Raw genomic sequence first — 19767 nt, 5'->3', positions numbered from 1 at the left:
CTACTAGGTGGGGTTCCCCCAAAGAGGGACTCCATTGAAGTGGGAGGACCTGACCATAAGGCCATGTGCCCTCCCATCCAAGACTTTCAGGGCAAGTATGAGGAGTCAGGACCTACACCATACTAATTGTGAAGGGATTATTATATCTACAGCTCACAGTACATTAACCTGGTGGTCAGTGGGTAGAATGCTTCTTCCAATGGTTGTTATTGGGAAGAATCCCCTCCTTACAGATGGCTAAAAAGATAATTGGTGACAATGATTATCTGAAAGGCAAAATTGTTCATTGCTCAAGGAACCCCTAGCATCCGCTGAAGAAGCCTTAGGGTTCCACTGCACCCTGGATGAGAAAGACTGAGTAAGATGGTAACTATTAAATCAAAATTGGCCAAATCAAGCCAACTTGGTGTGGAGGTCCCCTTTAATACCCCTCCCAAGTCTCCTGTCCTCTGTGTGAGCAAGGGAGTCTACGAAGTGACAGCGCCGGCCACCATAGCTGGCACTCAGCAGGCACGCTGATTATACTGTTAGCACGGAGAGACATCTTTAAACAGACATGTAATCAAAGCCGGGACAACCGCAAAGAGCGAGATCCGTTTACCAGACTTGACCCGCTGCTGAAAGAGGTCTAAATTAGGAACGGGGACAGGAAAGGGCACAGTATAAAACTCAAAACTGGAAAGGAACGATAAGAATATAAAAACCTTATCTAAGCTAAAGCTCACAATACAACCAGAGAATACATTTCTTTATGCAGCTATAAGCAGAACTACTCCAACATGGGGAAGTATACGTCTGCAGGATTGGCTTCCAGTCTAGTAGCTTTTCATTGGCAGTACCGGGCTCCTTGGTTTGAATCTCAGCCAGGCCACTATCTGCATGAAGTTTTCCTGTTCTCCCCATACTTGTGTGTCTTTTCTCTAGGTTCTTCCATTTCCTCCCACAATCCAAAGACAAGCTGGTAGGTTAATTGGATCCTGTCTAAATTAGCCCAAGTATGTGTGTACAGATTGGCTATTTACACGTGTCATCACATTCTCCATCCTGGTCCCAAGCCCAAACAAGGAGGGGTTTAGAAAAAAAACCTGGAGACCTACTTCTTTAAAAAAAATTAAAAATAATAATTGGCATGAAAATTCTATGGAAAAGGCTCTCAAGCAAATCAGACATGGCGTCCAGAGAGCTGTCCCATAGAATCAGTGAGAAACAGATAAACCACACAGACAGACCAGGTCTCAAGTCACACAAGGGAGTGTTATCCTACTTCTCAAGCACACAGATGATATACAACCTGATGGATAATCTTGTGAAGGATAAAAGACTTTCACGTGTTGGGACTCCCATTCCTACCTCCACCTGACTCTCCAGCAGGCTGGCCTTTATGGATACCAGGCCATTGAAACCCTCGTCTGGGAAGCGGAGACCTTCCACAAAGAACTCCAGTTCTCGAGTCCCCGTGTAACGGGTCTTGTAGAATAACTTCTGCCTGCCCAGGACGTGTGTGTACACTTTACCTGCAAAGGAAGCGAGTCACAGGCATCAGGGTGGAGCACACATGTAATGACACTGATGGTAAACCACACCACTCAACCTCATCCCATCACTACTCTGCCTTCTTATATTTTAATGTAAAACTATCCCCTAAAGGCAATGGTTCTCAACCACCCAGTTGTGTCCTCCCTCCTAGGTCCCCAGATCGCTGCTGACCTCCCATAGTGCCATTCAACCCTCAACTTCTCACAGTGCTCCCAGGCCCCCTGAGAGCCCTCAGTCCCCACAGTGCTTGCCAAATTCCCACAGTGTCCCTCTAGCCCATAGCTTATTGCAGAGCTCCCACGGTGCCCCAACATTATCCCACATTGCCCTCCAGTCTCCCACATTGCCCCTGCAAAATTCCCAGTCTTTTGGAGAGAACCGCAACCCCTTCCAGAGACCCCATCCCCCACATCTTTTGCCCCAGCAACTGCCAGAAACCTCTGTCCCAACAGGGCCACCAAGTCTCCTGCATAGTCCACAAAACACCTCCAGATCCTTCATCCCCCCCCCCACCAGTGACATCCAGCCACATCCCCAGTTGCCCCCAGCTCCCTCCAGAGACCTGAACCCAAACAGTGCCACCAAGTGTACTGCAGAGTCCCCAAACCTCCTCTAGGACCTTCATCAAACCCCCCCTCCTGCAATATCCAGCCCCATCCAGAGACCCCAGCTCCCTCTACAGACCTCAACCCCAACAGGGCCACCAATTCTACTGCAGAGTCACCAAACCCCCTCAAGAACCTTTACCCTCCCTTCCCCACTAGTGACATCAAGAGACCCCACCCCCCACAGTTGCCCCCAGCTCCCTCCAGAGACCTAAACCCCAACAGCGCCACCAAGTTTGCTGCAGAATCACCAAACCCCCTGCAGAACCTTCACTCCTCCCACAGCAACACCCAGTCCCAGCCAGAGACCCAATCCCCCACAGTTGCCCCCAGCTCTCTCCAGAAACCTCATCTCCAGCCAGGCCACCAATTCTACTGCAGAGTGCCCCATCCCACTCCAATACCTTCATTCCCCTAGAGTGATACCCAGCCCCACCCAGAGACCCCATCCTCCACGGTTGTCCCCAGCTCCCTCCAGAAACCTTACCCCCCAACAAGTCCATCAAGTCTACTGCAGAGTGCCTAAACCCTCTCCCATACCTTCATCCCTCATGGTGACACCTAGCCCCTTCTATAGACCCCATCCTCCACAGTTGTCCCCAGCTCTCTCCAGAAACCTCATCCCCAAAAGGGATACCATGTCTGTTGAAGAGAATCCTGGGTCGGTCCAGGTCTCAACAAGGTTGAGAACCACTGCTCTATAGTTCACCAGATACATATTGCAATGCCAACAAAAATGGAAATTATTAACCAGATAAAAATGTAACTGCGAAAGACTGACCATGGAAGGGTCAGCCCACCCAAAAATGATTTCATTTAAACCACAAGACAGTTTCTTACCCCTGTCAGGGACACTACGAGATATGCTGTCCAGAAGACAAATAGTTAATAAGCCGGCAGGAATTAGAGATGTGATACCTCCTGTTTAGTCCAATGAAGTTTCCCTAAGCCGAGGCTTTCGCGGGTGATACACAATGTACTAATAGTTCATTACTTCTGATTCTGCGACAGGCGCGATTTTGCTAATGGACCGCCTAATATACATTCCTGACCAAGGGCTCCTTACACGCCAGGCAGCCTCATGTTGTAACAATATCGGGTGTCTGCTGCCGTAATGATGAAATGTTTGCAGGCTCTTGAGGTGGATCAGGTTTAGAGGGTTCGGCATTTGAGGAGAAGCCGCTTCAAGAGGCTGAAAATTTGTCATAGTCAGCGGGGCAATTTGTGTGTCAGATGGAGAGGACAGCTGAGTCTAGACCACTTATACAGAGCTTCTGATTTCAGATCTTATGCGTACCGTGACCGCATGGAGGCCAATTGAAAGATGAACGAGTTACATTTAATGATAAACTCAAAAAAAAAACTTTACCAAGTTAATCTGTATGTTTTGTAGGGTCATCATAAATCTTTTTTGCCATCTTTTTCTATCATTAAATAATATATATTAACTCTTAGTACTATATACACAGCAATCAGCCATAACATTAGGACAACCCACCATAACCCATCCAGGCATGGACTCCACTAGACCTGTGAAGGTATGCTGTGGTATCTGGCACCAAGCTGTCAAGAGCAGACCTGTAAGTTGGGAGGCATGGCCTCCGAGGATCATAGTTTTTCCAGTACATCCCACAGATGCTCTACTGGATTGAGATCTGGAGAACTTGAAAGCCAAGTCAACATCTCAAACTCTGTGTGTTCCTCAAACCATTCTTGAATTCATCAGACCAGGCCACCTTCTTCTATTGCTCCGTGGTCCAGTTCTGATGCTCACATGCCCATTTTAGGTACTTTTTCCCTTCCCCACCTCCATCAATGAGCCTTCCCCTCCCCACCTCCATCAATGAGCCTTCCCCTCCCCACCTCCATCAATGAGCCTTGGCTGCCCATGACCCTGTCACTGGTTGGCAGGTTTCCTTTCTTGGACCACTTTTGGTCGGTCCTGACCACTGCAGACCGGGAACATCCCACAAGAGCTACAGTTTTGGAGTTGTTCTGACCCAGCTGCCTAGACATTACAATTTAGTCCTTGTCAAAGTCACTCAAATCCTGACCATTTTTTCTGCTTTCAACACACCAACTTCAGGGACAACATGTTTTTTCCCTACCTAATAAATCCCACCCACTTTCAGGTGCCATTGTCACCACATAATTAATGTTATTCACTTGTCAGTGATCAGAATATTTTGACTGACCGGTGTATAATATATAAAACGTTAAATGGACCTGCTTCTCAAATCACTTAATATCTAGCCCCTTTTTTATGAAGGCAGGGTATGGAAACATCCCCCTCAGTGTTACATTTTAGCTATTCTTTTTCATTATGGCTGCACAGGTTCGAACAATGTTTTATTTTAACAAGTTGCCGTGGGAAAACTAAAGACACCCAAGATGTTGCGTCTACGCACAAAGACCACTGTCAGGCAATGATGGTAGACAGCTAGGTTTATCGGTCTCAGGAGTCAGAAGGTTAAAGAGGAACTAAACCCATCAATTTAATGGTTAAACAAACAAAAAAATAAAAAAAGTTACATTCCCAGCATGCCAGGATTGCTAACGATCACCTTTGCTTGTGCTTTCAACCAAACTGTCAAACCAAATGGCCGGTGTCATAACTAATCACATGTACAGCATCATGGCAGTGGCAGATCAAACAGAGGCCAAGATGGCAGCTTCCTTGGCTGAAAAGGATAGGAGGGTTTAGTTCCACTTTAAATCAAAATACATTTGGATCTAAAAGTTCATGCTTAGCGGAAAGCTTAAAGCGGAGCTCCACCCAAAAGGCGAAGCTTCGCTTGTTCGAATCCCCTCCACTGAAAATAATGAACCTATTGGATCCGCATGAGGGTCAGGCAACTGGCATTTTCAGGTGAGGACAGAAAAGCAGAAAAAAAAGGAATTGTGGGAATGTCTTCATGTGACGTACTGTGCAGATAGAAGACCCCCAGGCTCTGTGCGTCCGTGGCGGAGACGTGAAGCATCAGATGATAACCCGTAGGCAGTTTCTCTGGCCCTTTGATTCTGAGGACCATCTTGGACATGTCCAGGAGATCTGCGGATACAGACAGGTCAGAGCTCGCTCCTGGATAAAGTGGGAAAAAGGGAGTGAGGAGATCCACCAATTACCTGTCTTGGAGAGCAATATATTATCATCTCCGTCCACTGTGCGGGAAAACAGGCTGTCCTTGTCGCAGTTCACCAGCAGGATGGCCCCCTGACCATTAGGGCCCCACGTCCACGAGGCCTGACCAGGAGAAGAGCAGAGAACTTCATTAAACCGACAGTATACCATCTGACTACATCAGAAGATCCACCTATATGATAACACCACCCATGATGTATCTATGTTTTGTACATTATCTCACAAAAGTGAGTACACCCCTCCCTTTTTTGTAAATCTTTTCTTCTATCTTTTCATGTGACAACACTGAAGAAATGACACTTGTCTACAATGTAAAGTAGTGAGTGTACAGCTTGTATAACAGTGTAAATTTGCTGTCCCCTCAAAATAACTCAACACACAACCACTAATGTCTGAATCGCTGGCAACAAAGTGAGTACACCCCTAAGTGGAAATGTCCAAATTGGGCCCAATTAGTAATTTTCCCTCCCTGGTGTCATGTGACTTGTTAGTGTTACAAGGTCTCAGGTGTGAATGGGGAGCAGGTGTGTTAAATTTGGTGTTATCGCTCTCACTCTCTCATACTGGTCACTGGAAGTTCTACATGGCACCTCATGGCAAAGAACTCTCTCAGGATCTGAAAAAAAAAAGAATTGTTGCTCTACATAAAGATGGCCTAGGCTATAAGAAGATTGCCAAGGCCCATGAAACTGAGCTGCAGCAAGGTGGCCAAGACCATACAGCGGTATAACAGGACAGGTTCCACTCAGAACAGGCCTCGCCATGGTCCACCAAAGAAGTTGAGGTCACATGCTCAGCGTCATATCCAGAGGTTGTCTTTGGGAAATAGACGTATGAGTGCTGCCTGCAGAGGTTGTAGGGGGTGGGGGGTCAGCCTGTCAGTGCTAAGACCATACGCCGCACACTGCATCAAATTGGTCTGCATGGCTGTCGTTCCAGAAGGAAGCCTCTTCTGAAGATGATGCACAAGAAAGCCCACAAACAGTTTGCTGAAGACAAGCAGACTAAGGACATGGATTACTGGAACCATGTCCTGTGGTCTGATGAGACCAAGATAACTGTATTTGGTTCAGATGGTGACAAGCGTGTGTGGGGGCAACCAGGTGAGGAGGACAAAGACAAGTGTGTCTTGTCTACAGCCAAGCATGGTGGTGGGAGTGTCATGGTCTGGGGCTGCATGAGTGCTGCCGGCACTGGGGGGCTACAGTTCATTGAGGGAACCATGAATGCCAACACGTACTGTGACATACTGAAGCAGAGCATGATCCCCTCCCTTCAGAGACTGAGCCGCAGGGCAGTATTCCAACATGATAACCACCCCAAACACACCTCCAAGACCACCACTGCCTTCCTAAAGAAGCTGAGAGTAAAGGTGATGGACTGGCCGAGCATGTCTCCAGACCTAAACCCTATTGATCATCTGTGGGACATCCTCAAATGGAAGGTGGAGGAGCGCAAGGTCTCTAACATCCACCAGCTCCGTGATGTCATCATGGAGGAGGGGAAGAGGACTCCAGTGACAACCTGTGAAGCTCTGGTGACCTCCATGCCCAAGAGAGCCCAATTTGGAGATTTTCACTTAGGGGTGTACTGACTTTTGTTGCCAGCGGTTTAGACATTAATGGCTGTGCGTTGAGTTATTTTGAGGGGACAGCAAATTTACACTGTTATACAAGCTGTACACTCACTACTTTACATTGTAGCAAAGTGTCATTTCTTCAGTGTTGTCACATGAAAAGAGAGAATAAAATATTTACAAAAAAAGTGTGACTAAGGGGCGTACTTTTGTGAGATACTGTATATGGCACCCTTTAAGCCTCATCTTGAGTACGGGGGGTCTGTCACAGTTATCTTTAAGTCATCAATGATGAGAGGACCTGTCAAAGCACATTTTACCTTATGTGGATTATTCTTCTCTACCACTCCATCGCGGTCGGCGTCAACATCCAGCGAAATACCTGCCAGGCAAAAACAGCACAAGACACAAAAATGTCAGAAGGATGAAAACGGAATGAGAGCTGATGGGGGTGACACACAGCCTGACCTGAGCACAAAGTTCATATAATATAAAATACAAGATAATAAAACAGCATTACATAAAAATAACAAATATTGCAATAAAACCGATAAAATAAATGGGTGATGGAAAGAGCAACATTGTCATTAAAATTCTGCAAATTTATTTTATTTTTTTTTGCGGTGACCAGAGCTTATAAAAAAGGACTCCAGCAACACATACTGACTGCCGCACTAATGTTCTTATTCTATGCACCCAAAATACATGCAATTTTAATGATGTGGCGCACAAATTGTAACATTCAGGTCACGGGGATTTTCCCACGTCTGACGCACATGATGCACACAGGAACACGCATCGCAAATGGTTGGTTATTTGGTACACTAGTAACCTGGGCCATTTTAATTTAATGGCGTGTTGCTAAAAGTTTATTGGGCCAAATGATGCAAATATATATATATTTTTTTAATTTACATTTTTTTATAATTTATAAAAAATATTTTTTACAAAATGGGGAGCTTTATGGTAACAGGGGAAAAAAAAAAAAAAATGTACACTTTAATGTAAAGATCCGTTTTGAATTTGACTACATGTTAGAATCCTTCCGGTTCTAATATTTCCTAAAAAAAGATTTAAAATGTTTTTCTTCACTCAAACTATGTTAACTTTTTTTTTTTTCACCCTTCTTTACTGGGAACAAAGCGGTATATAAGAATTTTTTTTTTTTTTTTTTAATAACAAAATAGTTTTTGCAGGACTTTATTAGTCCTGCAAAAACTATTTTGTGATTTAATTAAAAAATAAACAATGTAGAAAAATAAAAAGTAAAAAAAAATAAAAAGCACACCTTTACTTAAATCTAAAATAAATCTTACCCAAAAAATAAAATTTGTAGCCCTAGTTTGGATCCTAGACTGCAATTAAGGAAAAAAAAAAAATGATCATGAAGCCAGAAGCCATCTTGATTGGCTATCGTTTGGTCCTTTTGACTGGAGCTGTGACCCCACAGGAGGTTACCATGGTCTGAACTGAAAGTTTCCACTTTATCATAGGGGGGTACCAGCAACATTTTAAATCAGCACCCAGAGAACAGATGTAAGGTAGCAGCGTCTCTCAAGGCTATCGTGAAGATTCCGAATATCATTTTAAGACTCGTGCTAGAAACACAACAGCTGCGACGGGATCTTCACAGCGCGCTCCGGAAGGATGACATCTTTAACAGGACAATAGGAGTTAGATTGCAGCCATGTGGTAATGCAGACTACGGCCTCCAAGAGCTCAATGATCGCCAAAAATAGCAACTAATTTCTGTCATTTTTGTCGTTTCTTCGCCGTGACACGCACATGTCCCAGTAGCCGGAGTTTAGAACATAACGGGTGTCAGGTTATCTGAGACAATCCCAAACGTCCAAGGCTGAGGCTCTTCTCAGGTGACGATGGGTGGTGGGGATATTTATCATCTATCCCTCTATAGAGGAAAACTGCAACATCCCAGCACATAAAAACTCTAATGCCCCGTACACACGGTCAGATTTTCTGACGGAAAATGTGTGATAGAGCTATGAGTAAGCGCTCTATGGAAGCGTGAAACGCGTCAGCGGTTATGCTGTATCACTTCAACAGAGCAACGTACGCATTTTATACCATGTCATTTTTTCAATAAAGAAGATTTTACCTTTATTATTCCAATCCGGAGTGCGGCAGTCCAGATTTTTCATTGCACCTATACCAGTGTGATAGGACCTTGTTGTCGGAAATTCCGACCGTGTGTGGGCTCCATCACACATTTTCCATCAGATTTTCCGACACACAAAGTTTGAGAGCAGGATATAAAATTTTCCGACAAAATCCGTTGTCGGAAATTCCGATCGTGTGTACACAAATTCGACGGACAAAGTGCCACGCATGCTCAGAATAAATAAAGAGATGAAAGCTATTGGCCACTGCCCCGTTTATAGTCCCGACGTACGTGTTTTACGTCACCGCGTTCAGAACGATCGGATTTTCCAACAACTTTGTGTGACCGTGTGTATGCAAGACAAGTTTGAGCCGACATCCGTCGGGAAAAAAATCCTAGGGTTTTGTTGTTGGAATGTCCGAACAAAGTCCGACCATGTGTACGGGGCATAAGATGAAGCCTGGAGATTTATGGCTCATGTGAAGTCAAAGCATATATAGATTTTTATCACTAGCAGGGGAAAGGAGGTCCCGATTCCTCTAGAGAGATCTTTATATCACTAAAGGGGCCACCAGCAAGGAGGAGGGCCTAGTTCCTCTATATAGATCTTTAGATCACTAGAGGTGTCACCAGCAGGAGGAAGAAGGTCCTGATTCCTCCATATAGATCTTTATATCACTAGAGGGATCACCAGCAGGAGGAAGGAGGTCCCGATTCCTCTATAGAGATCTTTATATCACTAAAGGGGTCACCAGCAAGGAGGAGGGCCTAGTTCCTCTATATAGATCTTTATATCACTAGAGGGATCACCAGCAGGAGGAAGGAGGTCCCGATTCCTCTATATAGATCTTTATATCACTAGAGGGATCACCAGCAGGAGAAAGGAGGTCCCGATTCCTCTATGTAGATCTTTATATCACTAGAGGGATCACCAGTAGGGGGAAGGAGGTCCCGATTCCTCTATCTTTATATCACTAAAGGGGTCGCCAGCAAGGAGGAGGTCGTAGTTACTCTATATAGATCTTTATATCACTAGAAGGATCACCAGTAGGAGGAAGGAGGTCCCGATTCCTCTATATAGATCTTTATATCACTAGAAAGGTCACCAGTAGGAGGAAGGAGATCATGATTCCTCTATATAGATTGTTATATCACTAGAGGGGTCACCAGCAGGAGGAAGGAGGTCCTTATTCCTCTATATAGATCTTTATATCACTAGAGGGATCACCAGCAGAAGGAAGGAGGTCCTTATTCCTCTATATAGATCTTTATATCACTAGAGGGGTCACCAGCAGGAGGAAGGAGGTCCTTATTCCTCTATATAGATCTTTATATCACTAGAGGGATCACCAGCAGAAGGAAGGAGGTCCTTATTCCTCTATATAGATCTTTATATCACTAGAGGGGTCACCAGCAGGAGGAAGGAGGTCCTGATTCCTCTATATAGATCTTTATATCACTAGAGGGGTCACCAGCAGGAGGAAGGAGGTCCTGATTCCTCTATATAGATCTTTATATCACTAGAGGGGTCACCAGCAGGAGGAAGGAGGTCCTGATTCCTCTATATAGATCTTTATATCACTAGAGGGGTCACCAGCAGGAGGAAGGAGGTCCTGATTCCTCCATATAGATCTTTATATCACTAGAGGGGTCACCAGCAGGGGGGAAGGAGGTCCTGATTCCTTTATATAGATCTTTAGTGAGAGCTCATTTAGAATACGTTGTCCAGTTCTGGAGACTTCACTTACATAAAGATATTGATAAGATGGAACAAGTATGATGAAAAGTCTGATGGATAAAACAAACATATCAGAAGAGACTTCAGGAACTTCATATGTACAGTCTGGAGGAAAGAAGGGAAAGGATGGACATGTCTGAAGCCTTTAAATCCATGATCGGTGTGAATAAGGTTCAGGAGGGCAGAGTTTTGAGTATGAAACCAAGATCAAGAACAAAAAGACATGACCTCAAACTAGCAATGGGGAAAGTTAAAATCTAACCTTAGAGAGTATAAATTTTGGGGAAAAGCGTAGATATATTTGTAACAGACCTAAAGCAGAAGTGGGGAGACAGACAGCCGTAAGTGAATTTTATCGTGCTTGGGAATTCAGAAGGTTTGGAGTGAAGCGATTCCCTTTAATGTCTCTATAAAGTTCTTACAGATGCAAGCTTTACCTTTAATAATGTATAAAGCCTGAAGAAGGGATCCTGAAAAGTTATCCTGAAAGCTTGCATCTCAAGTGAGCCAATAAAGGGGATGACGCACTCCAAACCAGCTGCATTAATCAATGGCTAACATGGTGCTGTACTCTACTACTAACATTCTTGGGACATACACGGATCTATACCCAGACGAAAAGGCAGATGACCTTGATCCTGGCTTGCCGTAAATTCCCCCCAGTTATGTTCCCATCACTGTGTTTTTCAGTGAACCATCAATCAGCCAGAACTGCACTGTCACAGCAGACCAGGAATATCCCGGGATTCTCTGTCCTGCTAGAATGTAGAGGAGGGTGTGCAGTGTTTGACATGAGACATATCTCAGAAGGGACCTCAAGGACACTGATCCACGGGGGCCTGACAAATAGAATACCTACAGAGTTCTGCTTGATTTTAATACTGTTGACTAGGGATGAGCCGAACACCCCCCTGTTCGGTTCGCACCAGAACATGCGAACAGGAAAAAAAGTTCGTTCGAACACGCGAACACCGTTAAAGTCTATGGGACACCAACATGAATAAAACCACGCCGTTTTTTTTTTTTTTTTTTTTTTTTGGCGCGGGGTTCCCCTTAAAATCCATACCAGACCTGAAGGGCCTGGTATGGAATTTAGGGGGACTCCTACTTCATTTTTTTTTAAATTTTGGTTCGGGGTTCCCCTTTGAACTCAATGAACTTCTATGTGTATTTTCGGCAATGCAATAGCCGCGGGTAGTTTTAAATGAGTTTTTTCCTTCAAAATGTCATTTTGCTGTCAGACTGTTATAAACACAGGAAACATGCGCCCCTTTACAGGCATACTATAGACACCCCCCAGGTACGAAATTTAAAGGGATATTACACTTTTATTGTTTGACTTTAAGCATTATTAAAATCACTGCTCCTGAAAAAACGGCCGTTTTTAAAACTTTTTTTTGCATTGATCCATGTCCCCTGGGGCAGGACCCAGGTCCCCAAACACTTTGTAGGGTAATAACTTGCATATAAGCCTTTAAAATTAGCACTTTTGATTTCTCCCATAGACTTTTAAAAGGTGTTCCTCGGCATTCGAATTTGCCGCGAACACCCCAAATTGTTCGCTGTTCGGCGAACTTGCGAACAGCCAATGTTCGAGTTGAACATGAGTTCGACTCGAACTCGAAGCTCATCCCTACTGTTGACCCTGGCTGGACTACCTCTGTTTCTCAGCAATTCCCCTCCATCATCCAGGCAGAGGTGAGCTAGTAAAGTGGAATGCTTTATCACAAGGTACTGAGAAAAAAAAAAAAAAAGGGGGGGGGGGGGTTTACAACCAAAGTCTAATGAAAGCATCATACCAAAGGTCTAAGCCTAGTCCAAACTGTTTTAATATTGGTATATATGTGTGTGTGTGTGTGTACGGATACAGAGATGACCGCCAAAAGAACAAGTACAGGGAGATCTTTGGGCCCCTGAAACGCGTTGGCTGTTTTAGGCTGCTTTCTTGTTATGGACCAATACCATTTTTACAAGATTTTGACCTCTGATTTAGTGCTCTTATTAGGCATCATCATTTTGGGACCTCACTTGAAGAGATATCCTATTTTTGTTGAGCAGACTCACTGGAGCCACTGCACCCAGTTTTAATCTGAATAATGTACTGTTAACATTAAATCAATCACCTCATTTTACACTTGTTTAGGAGGAAAAAATAGACCAGCTGGCCTCGAAAACGTATTCTGCTTCCTAAACTGCCCAAGTACGTGAGAGTACAAATCTGGTTATTTTTCTATATGAGATCTAATAATTTATATCCGATATCTAATAAGCTATCCATTAATCTATCCATCCACCAACCCATCCACCCATTTACCAATCTGCCAACTCAAGCCATTCATCAAGCTATCCACCAACCTATCCATCTATCCATTCACCAATCCATCCAACAACCTATCCATCAACCTACCCATCAACCCATTCAGCAATCCATCCACCAATACCCATCAACCCATTCACCAATCTATCCACCTACCCATCAGCCCATTCACCAATCCATCCACCAACCTACCGATCAATCCATTCATCCATCAACCTACCCATCAGCCAATTCACCAATCCATCCACCAACCTACCCATCAACCCATTCACCAATCCATCCATCAACCTACCCATCAGTCCATTCACCAATCCATCCAACAACCAATCCACCAAGCTACCCATCAACCCATTCACCAACCTACCCATCAGCCCATTCAACAATCCATCCACCAACCTACTCATCAACCCATTCACCAATCCATCAGCCCAATCACCAATCCATCCACCAACCTACCCATCAACCCATTCACCAATCCATCCAACAACCTACCCATCAGCCCAATCACCAAACCATCCATCAACCTACCCATCAGCCCAATCACCAATCCATCCATCAACCTAACCATCAACCCATTCACCAATCCATCCATCAACCTACCCATCAGCCCAATCACCAAACCATCCATCAACCTACCCATCAGCCCAATCACCAATCCATCCACCAACCTACCCATCATCCCATTCACCAATCCATTCAACAAACAATCCACCAACCTACCCATCAACCCATTCACCAACCTACCCATCAACCTTTTCACCAACCTACCCATCAACCTTTTCACCAACCTACCCATCAACCTTTTCACCAACCTACCCATCAACCTTTTCACCAACCTACCCATCAACCTTTTCACCAATCCATCCACCAAACTATCCACCAACCTACCCATAAACCCATCCATCTATCCTGTTCCATTCCTTTTTTTTAAATAAAAGTATTCATTAAGTAAAGACTGAAGTGTGCAATATGTGCAGTTTATACAGGTAGCAGAGTGTAAAAAAAAAAAAAAAAACTAGGAATTTTGTTTGCAGGATCAGATTATCTTAGTCGCATATGGAGCTTGTATAACAAAGGAAAAAAGGAAAAAAACAGAAAGTTTGGAAAGGTACAGAAGTAGTAAGAGAGGAGGGGCAAGGGGAGTAAATAAAAGGGTATGGTTCAGGGGAGTGGGGAGGGGTGGGAGGAGTGTGTGTCGGGGGGTTTCTGGGATTGTTAGTGCCAGGGTATCGTAAGGCAGGTTATCGCAGTTCTAAAAGACTATGATCAAAATCTTTTGGGAGAAATATAACCCCCATCCATCGATTATTCAACCCATCTATCTACCCATGAATCAATCCATACACCCACCCATCTACCCATGAATCAATCCATACACCCACCCATCTACCCATGAATCAATCCATCCACCCACCCATCTACCCATGAATCAATTCATCCACCCACCCATCCGCCCATGAATCAATCCATCCACCCACCCATCCGCCCATGAATCAACCCATCCACCCACCCATCCGCCCATGAATCAACCCATCCACCCACCCATCCGCCCATGAATCAACCCATCCACCCACCCATCTGCCCATGAATCAACCCATCCACCCACCCATCTGCCCATGAATGAACCCATCCACCTACCCATCTGCCCATGAATCAACCCATCCACTCACCCATCTGCCCATGAATTAATCAACCCATCCACCCACCAACTCACCCATCCATCTACCCATGAATCAATCCACCCATCCATCTACCCACCCATCTACCCACCCATCTACCCACCCATCTACCCACCCATCTACCCACCCATCAACTCATCCATCAACCCACCCATCAACTCATCCATCTACCCACCCATCAACTCATCCATCTACCCACCCATCAACTCATCCATCTACCCACCCATCAACTCATCCATCTACCCACCCATCAACTCATCCATCAACCCACCCATCAACTCATCCATCAACCCACCCATCAACTCATCCATCAACCCACCCATCAACTCATCCATCAACCCACCCATCAACTCATCCATCTACCCACCCATCAACTCATCCATCAACCCACCCATCAACTCATCCATCAACCCACCCATCAACTCATCCATCAACCCACCCATCAACTCATCCATCAACCCACCCATCAACTCATCCATCTACCCACCCATCAACTCATCCATCTACCCACCCATCAACTCATCCATCTACCCACCCATCAACTCATCCATCTACCCACCCATCAACTCATCCATCTACCCACCCATCAACTCATCCATCAACTCATCCATCAACCCACCCATCAACTCATCCATCTACCCCACCCATCAACTCATCCATCTACCCATCCATTCTTTTATTTATGATGGAAATTAATCTTGCTCAGTTTAGTGAAATGAGTTGATAACTCACTGATTGCTGTGAGGTACACTCCGGATTTATCCACGGGAGTGTCCGCCCCCTTTCCATAGTAGGCGAAGGTTATCTGGAAAAGACAAGCAGAAGGAAATCATTGCTTTGTCCACCTAGTGTGACCGTTAGAAGAGAAGAGATCAGGGTGTAGAACAACCCAATAATTCCTTCTTATTCTGCCCTCTTGCACATTTGTCATATATTTTATACATCCCGGATATCTGCGGGATTGTAGGCTTGTGTGGAGATTGAACACCTAGGGGCCCACAGACACGTATAGTGGTGAATGCCTGTATGCGGGTATAAAGTGTTACTACCATACACTCACTTATGGCGTATGTATGTATACCCCCCACCCCCTGGAGATGCCAGTGGATGAACCAGCCAGCCAAATGCCACCCAAAGCTAAAACTATCAGTTCTGAGTGAAACGACCCAGTAATTCAGGAAGTGGCAATTAAAATCAACCAATCAGCTTCCAGCCCATCCTACCTTGCCGTCGTTGATCTCCGTGCTGGGCTGCGTCATGTGTAACTCCAACACGGTCTTGCTGGACAGCGGCCACAGCTTCTCTCCATTGACCACCTTCTGATTGGAGGCGTCGCTGTTGAGAATCTCGATCTCGATGTTCGGGCTGTGGCGCATGCTGAACCACTTGCAGTCCGCCGGAGAGCCGCTGGAGGGAGGAGAAAGAGAGAGAGGGGACAGTGAGCTGACCCATCGCCACAAGCTGAGCTCCCGCTGTCAGCACTTGGAAACGGGTGACAAGATCGGTGAGCATTTACTGTGGAGTGTACCATTGGGCTGCAGTCTTGGGGGTGAGGAGGCTGCAGGAAGGCACCCACAGAGGGCAGCACTGTGCTGCTCTAGGATTATAGCTACTACATGCAGCCCGTTCATTCTGATGTCAGACCTCAATCAGAGCACTTTAGGAACAGTCATCACACGGGTTGAAGAGAGCCAGCTACTTTTTTTTATTTTTGCCTTTCAGCTAAAGGACTCCTCTGCACTCTAGCACAATAAAAAAAAGCAAATGTGGTGCCTTTTTTTTTGGGTCTAGATGTTTGCTTATTTTCATTAAGATTTTTTTCTGTTTAATCCTTTGGCGACCAAACTTCATTGACACTTAGATGCTGGGTTTAGCAGCATCAGAGCTCATTTAGGTGCGAGAACTAGGAACACGCACAGGTGCACATTCTTAGCGCTCAGCTGCAGTGTGAAAGTGGTCCTAAAGTCAAAACTTTTTTTTCCCCAATTCTTTAAAGTTTTCACAATACAGAAAAAATAAAATTAAAACATCAGGAATGAGAAGGAAAAGCAAAAATCAAAACAAGCCTCAACAGCCCAAATTATAAAATTTTTATTATTTTTATTAGCTTAATTTATTCCCTGCATTAACCCATTCAATATCGGGCACCTCCCCCCCCTTCCTGCCCAGGCCAATTTTCAGCTTTCAGAACTGTCACATTTTGAATGACAATTGCGCAGTCATGCAACACTGTACCCAAATGCCATTTTTATCCTCTTTCCCCCACACAAATAAACTTTTTGGTGGTATTTAATCGCCACTGTTTTTTTTTTTTTTTTTTTCTAAAATGAAAAAAGACCGAAAAGTTAAAAAAAAAAAAAAAAAAAAGTTTTAGGCTCTGTTATACAATTTAGCAAATAAGTAATTTTTCTACTTTACTGATGTGCGCTGATGAGGCGGCACTGATGGGCCGTGAGGAGGCTGCACCGATAAGCGGCAATGATGGGCACTGATGGGCCGTGATGAGGCTGCACTGAAAGGTGGCAATGATGGGCACTGATGGGTGGCAATGATGGGTCGTGATAAGACTTGCACCAACAGGCGGCAATGATGGGCACTGATTGGCCGTGATGAGGCTTGCACCGATAGGCGGCAATGATGGGTCGTGATGAGACTTGCACCAACAGGCGGCAATGATGGGCACTGATTGGCCGTAATGAGGCTTGCACGGATAGGCGGCAATGATGGGAACTGATGGGCCGTGATGAGGCTTGCACTGATAGGCGCCAATGATGGACACTGATAGGCAACACTGATGCGAGTGAGGAAAGGAATGGCGATAACCGTCAGCAAGTGCGTTTACACTGAGATCAGCTGATCACATGGTAAAGGGCGCCTGTGATTGGCTCTTTACCCCGATCACAGAGTGTGCTGGATGCCCGCTGCAGTGGGCGTATGGGTGGAGGGGGGGGGGGGGGGGGGAGGCCATGAGTCTGGGAGGACATCAATATACGCCCTCCTAGAACTGGACGACCGCGCTGTAGCCGTCATTCGGTTATGGTCGGAAAGCTACCTGTGCTCCATCCCTAAACACCTGGCTCCTGTCACCGCTCCAGCACTGTCTCGGCAGCAGCACCGCTCCTGTTACTTCCTTTGTTTTATAGGAAACACTTGAGAGCAGAAGGAGCCATAGGCTTCTGTTGCTGTCAGTCAAACTTCTGTGAGGGGGCGTGGCTTACCAGTGCTGTGTGCATCTCTGGATGCACGCAGCCCGGCTCGGAAAGGACATGTGCATGGGTGCCGCCACAGCACCTGGCTTGCTACAGGAGGCACCCAGAGGAAGAAGGAGTGGACAATGCCGGCAGCATATAACAGACAATATAGGGCGCATCAATAGTGCAAAATATTAAATGTGAACCTGTTGATTTGTACATATATTAAAGTGCTACCAGTGCATGATCAATAAATATTCTGTGTTTGCAATAAAGTGAATCTAATGCAACAAATCAAATTTCCTCAAATGATTATGAAGAAAAACACACAAAATTCTTCTTAGTAGATCCAATCACCACATAATAAAGTGCACATGCTTTCTTATTCGTGCTTCACCCGAAGTGGTATATCAAAGCGGACAGTAGTAAGACAGTAAGAAAACACGAATAAGAAAGCATGTGCACTTTGTTATGTGGTGATTGGATCTACTAAGAAGAATTTTGTGGGTTTTTCATCGTTTGATTTGTTGCATTAGATTCACTTTATTGCAAACACAGAATATTTATTGCTTATGCACTGGTAGCACTTTAATATATGTACAAATCAACAGGTTCACATTTAATATATTGCACTATTGATGCGCCCTATATTGTCTGTTATATTGTTTATTAGTAAATTACTTATTTAGGAGCAGCATCAGGTTGGTAGACTGCACTATATAAAAACATTTTTTTGGCGCCGTGCCCATGAATCATTCACTTAATGCCAGCAGCAGAAAAGAGGAAGCAACACTGTTGCACAAAGCAGGGAAGTATAACATTTTTAAAAGAAATAAATAAATAGTATCCTTTAGTATCACTTTATTTACATTCTCATTGAACGTAGCCTTGTGAGTGCAGCCTCAAAATATGGTTAATATATTTATTCTTACTGTGATTTATCATTTTTAATGAAAACAGTGGAGAATGAGCACATCGTTAATAAGGTGACGCTGCGTTCACTTTGAATACCCAATTCTGAGTGAGGGAAGTAAAAAAAATTTGTGCTTGTAAAATTCTATAAAAAAAAAAAAAAATAAATAAATTTGTGATTGGATGATCGGAGTGAATGCAGCTCCACCTCATTTGATACGCGATTGGCTCCTTCAGTCAGCCCCCCATTCACTTTTTTTGTTGCTTCTGAATTAAAGTCTTAAAGAATTTTTGTATTTTGAATAAAATCCTCATGTCATAGAAAACAGCTGCATGAGCATGTGAAGATCCCATCGTAGAGCGATCCCGAGTGGAACATTTCCCTCTTCTGTACAGCAGCTGCCTGCAGAGGGATTTCGGAGAAAGCGTCACACCTCGTCCTCTTATACCCGAGACCGCCGGATTAACGAGAAGAGATGGACACGCGCCCTCCTCCCTGCCCGGCTAAAAAAGGCGACCTCTCCAAATGCGATCCCATCCGTCAGTAACAGGACTCTGCGCCTGACGACATCAACACCGGCAATTGCATCGTAGTTTTGTTACCTAATTTTTTAGTTATTTTTATTTTTGAATTCGATTTATATTTTTGGATTCTATTTTTCTATTAAATTTGTAGTTAAATGATTCGGTATAGGTATTTTACTATGGTCCTTACATGGATCCATTTGTATCTATCTATATATATAGGTTATATTTTACTGGATCCATTTGTATCTTTCTATATATTGGTATTATTTTACTAGATCCATTTGTATCCTTCTATATATTGGTAATAGTTTACTGGATCCATTTGTATCCTTCTATATATTGGTAATAGTTTACTGGATCCATTTGTATCTATCTATATCTATATGTAATATTTTACTGGATCAATTTGTATCTTTCTACATAT

General features: G+C 44.4%; 1 protein-coding gene across 1 annotated transcript in view; it reads right to left on the bottom strand.

Annotated features, from left to right (window-relative positions):
- The window catches only part of LOC141110271 (protein-arginine deiminase type-2-like), a 59582-nt gene that overhangs the window by 22087 nt on the left and 17728 nt on the right, over positions 1-19767 (bottom strand). The window contains exons 2-7 of the mRNA XM_073601559.1: positions 15936-16119; positions 15445-15517; positions 7180-7241; positions 5268-5385; positions 5068-5193; positions 1351-1514 (exon numbers count right to left, since the gene is read on the bottom strand). Of these exons, the coding sequence (XP_073457660.1) occupies positions 1351-1514; positions 5068-5193; positions 5268-5385; positions 7180-7241; positions 15445-15517; positions 15936-16119 (727 nt within the window). The remainder of the gene's footprint in view (positions 1-1350; positions 1515-5067; positions 5194-5267; positions 5386-7179; positions 7242-15444; positions 15518-15935; positions 16120-19767) is intronic.

This window comes from Aquarana catesbeiana, linkage group LG10, assembly GCF_042186555.1.
Source record: "Aquarana catesbeiana isolate 2022-GZ linkage group LG10, ASM4218655v1, whole genome shotgun sequence".
In the NCBI taxonomy this organism is placed as follows: Eukaryota; Metazoa; Chordata; class Amphibia; order Anura; family Ranidae; genus Aquarana; species Aquarana catesbeiana.
Note: the sequence above shows the minus strand (reverse complement) of the source record. Positions and strands in the feature narration are given on the sequence as shown.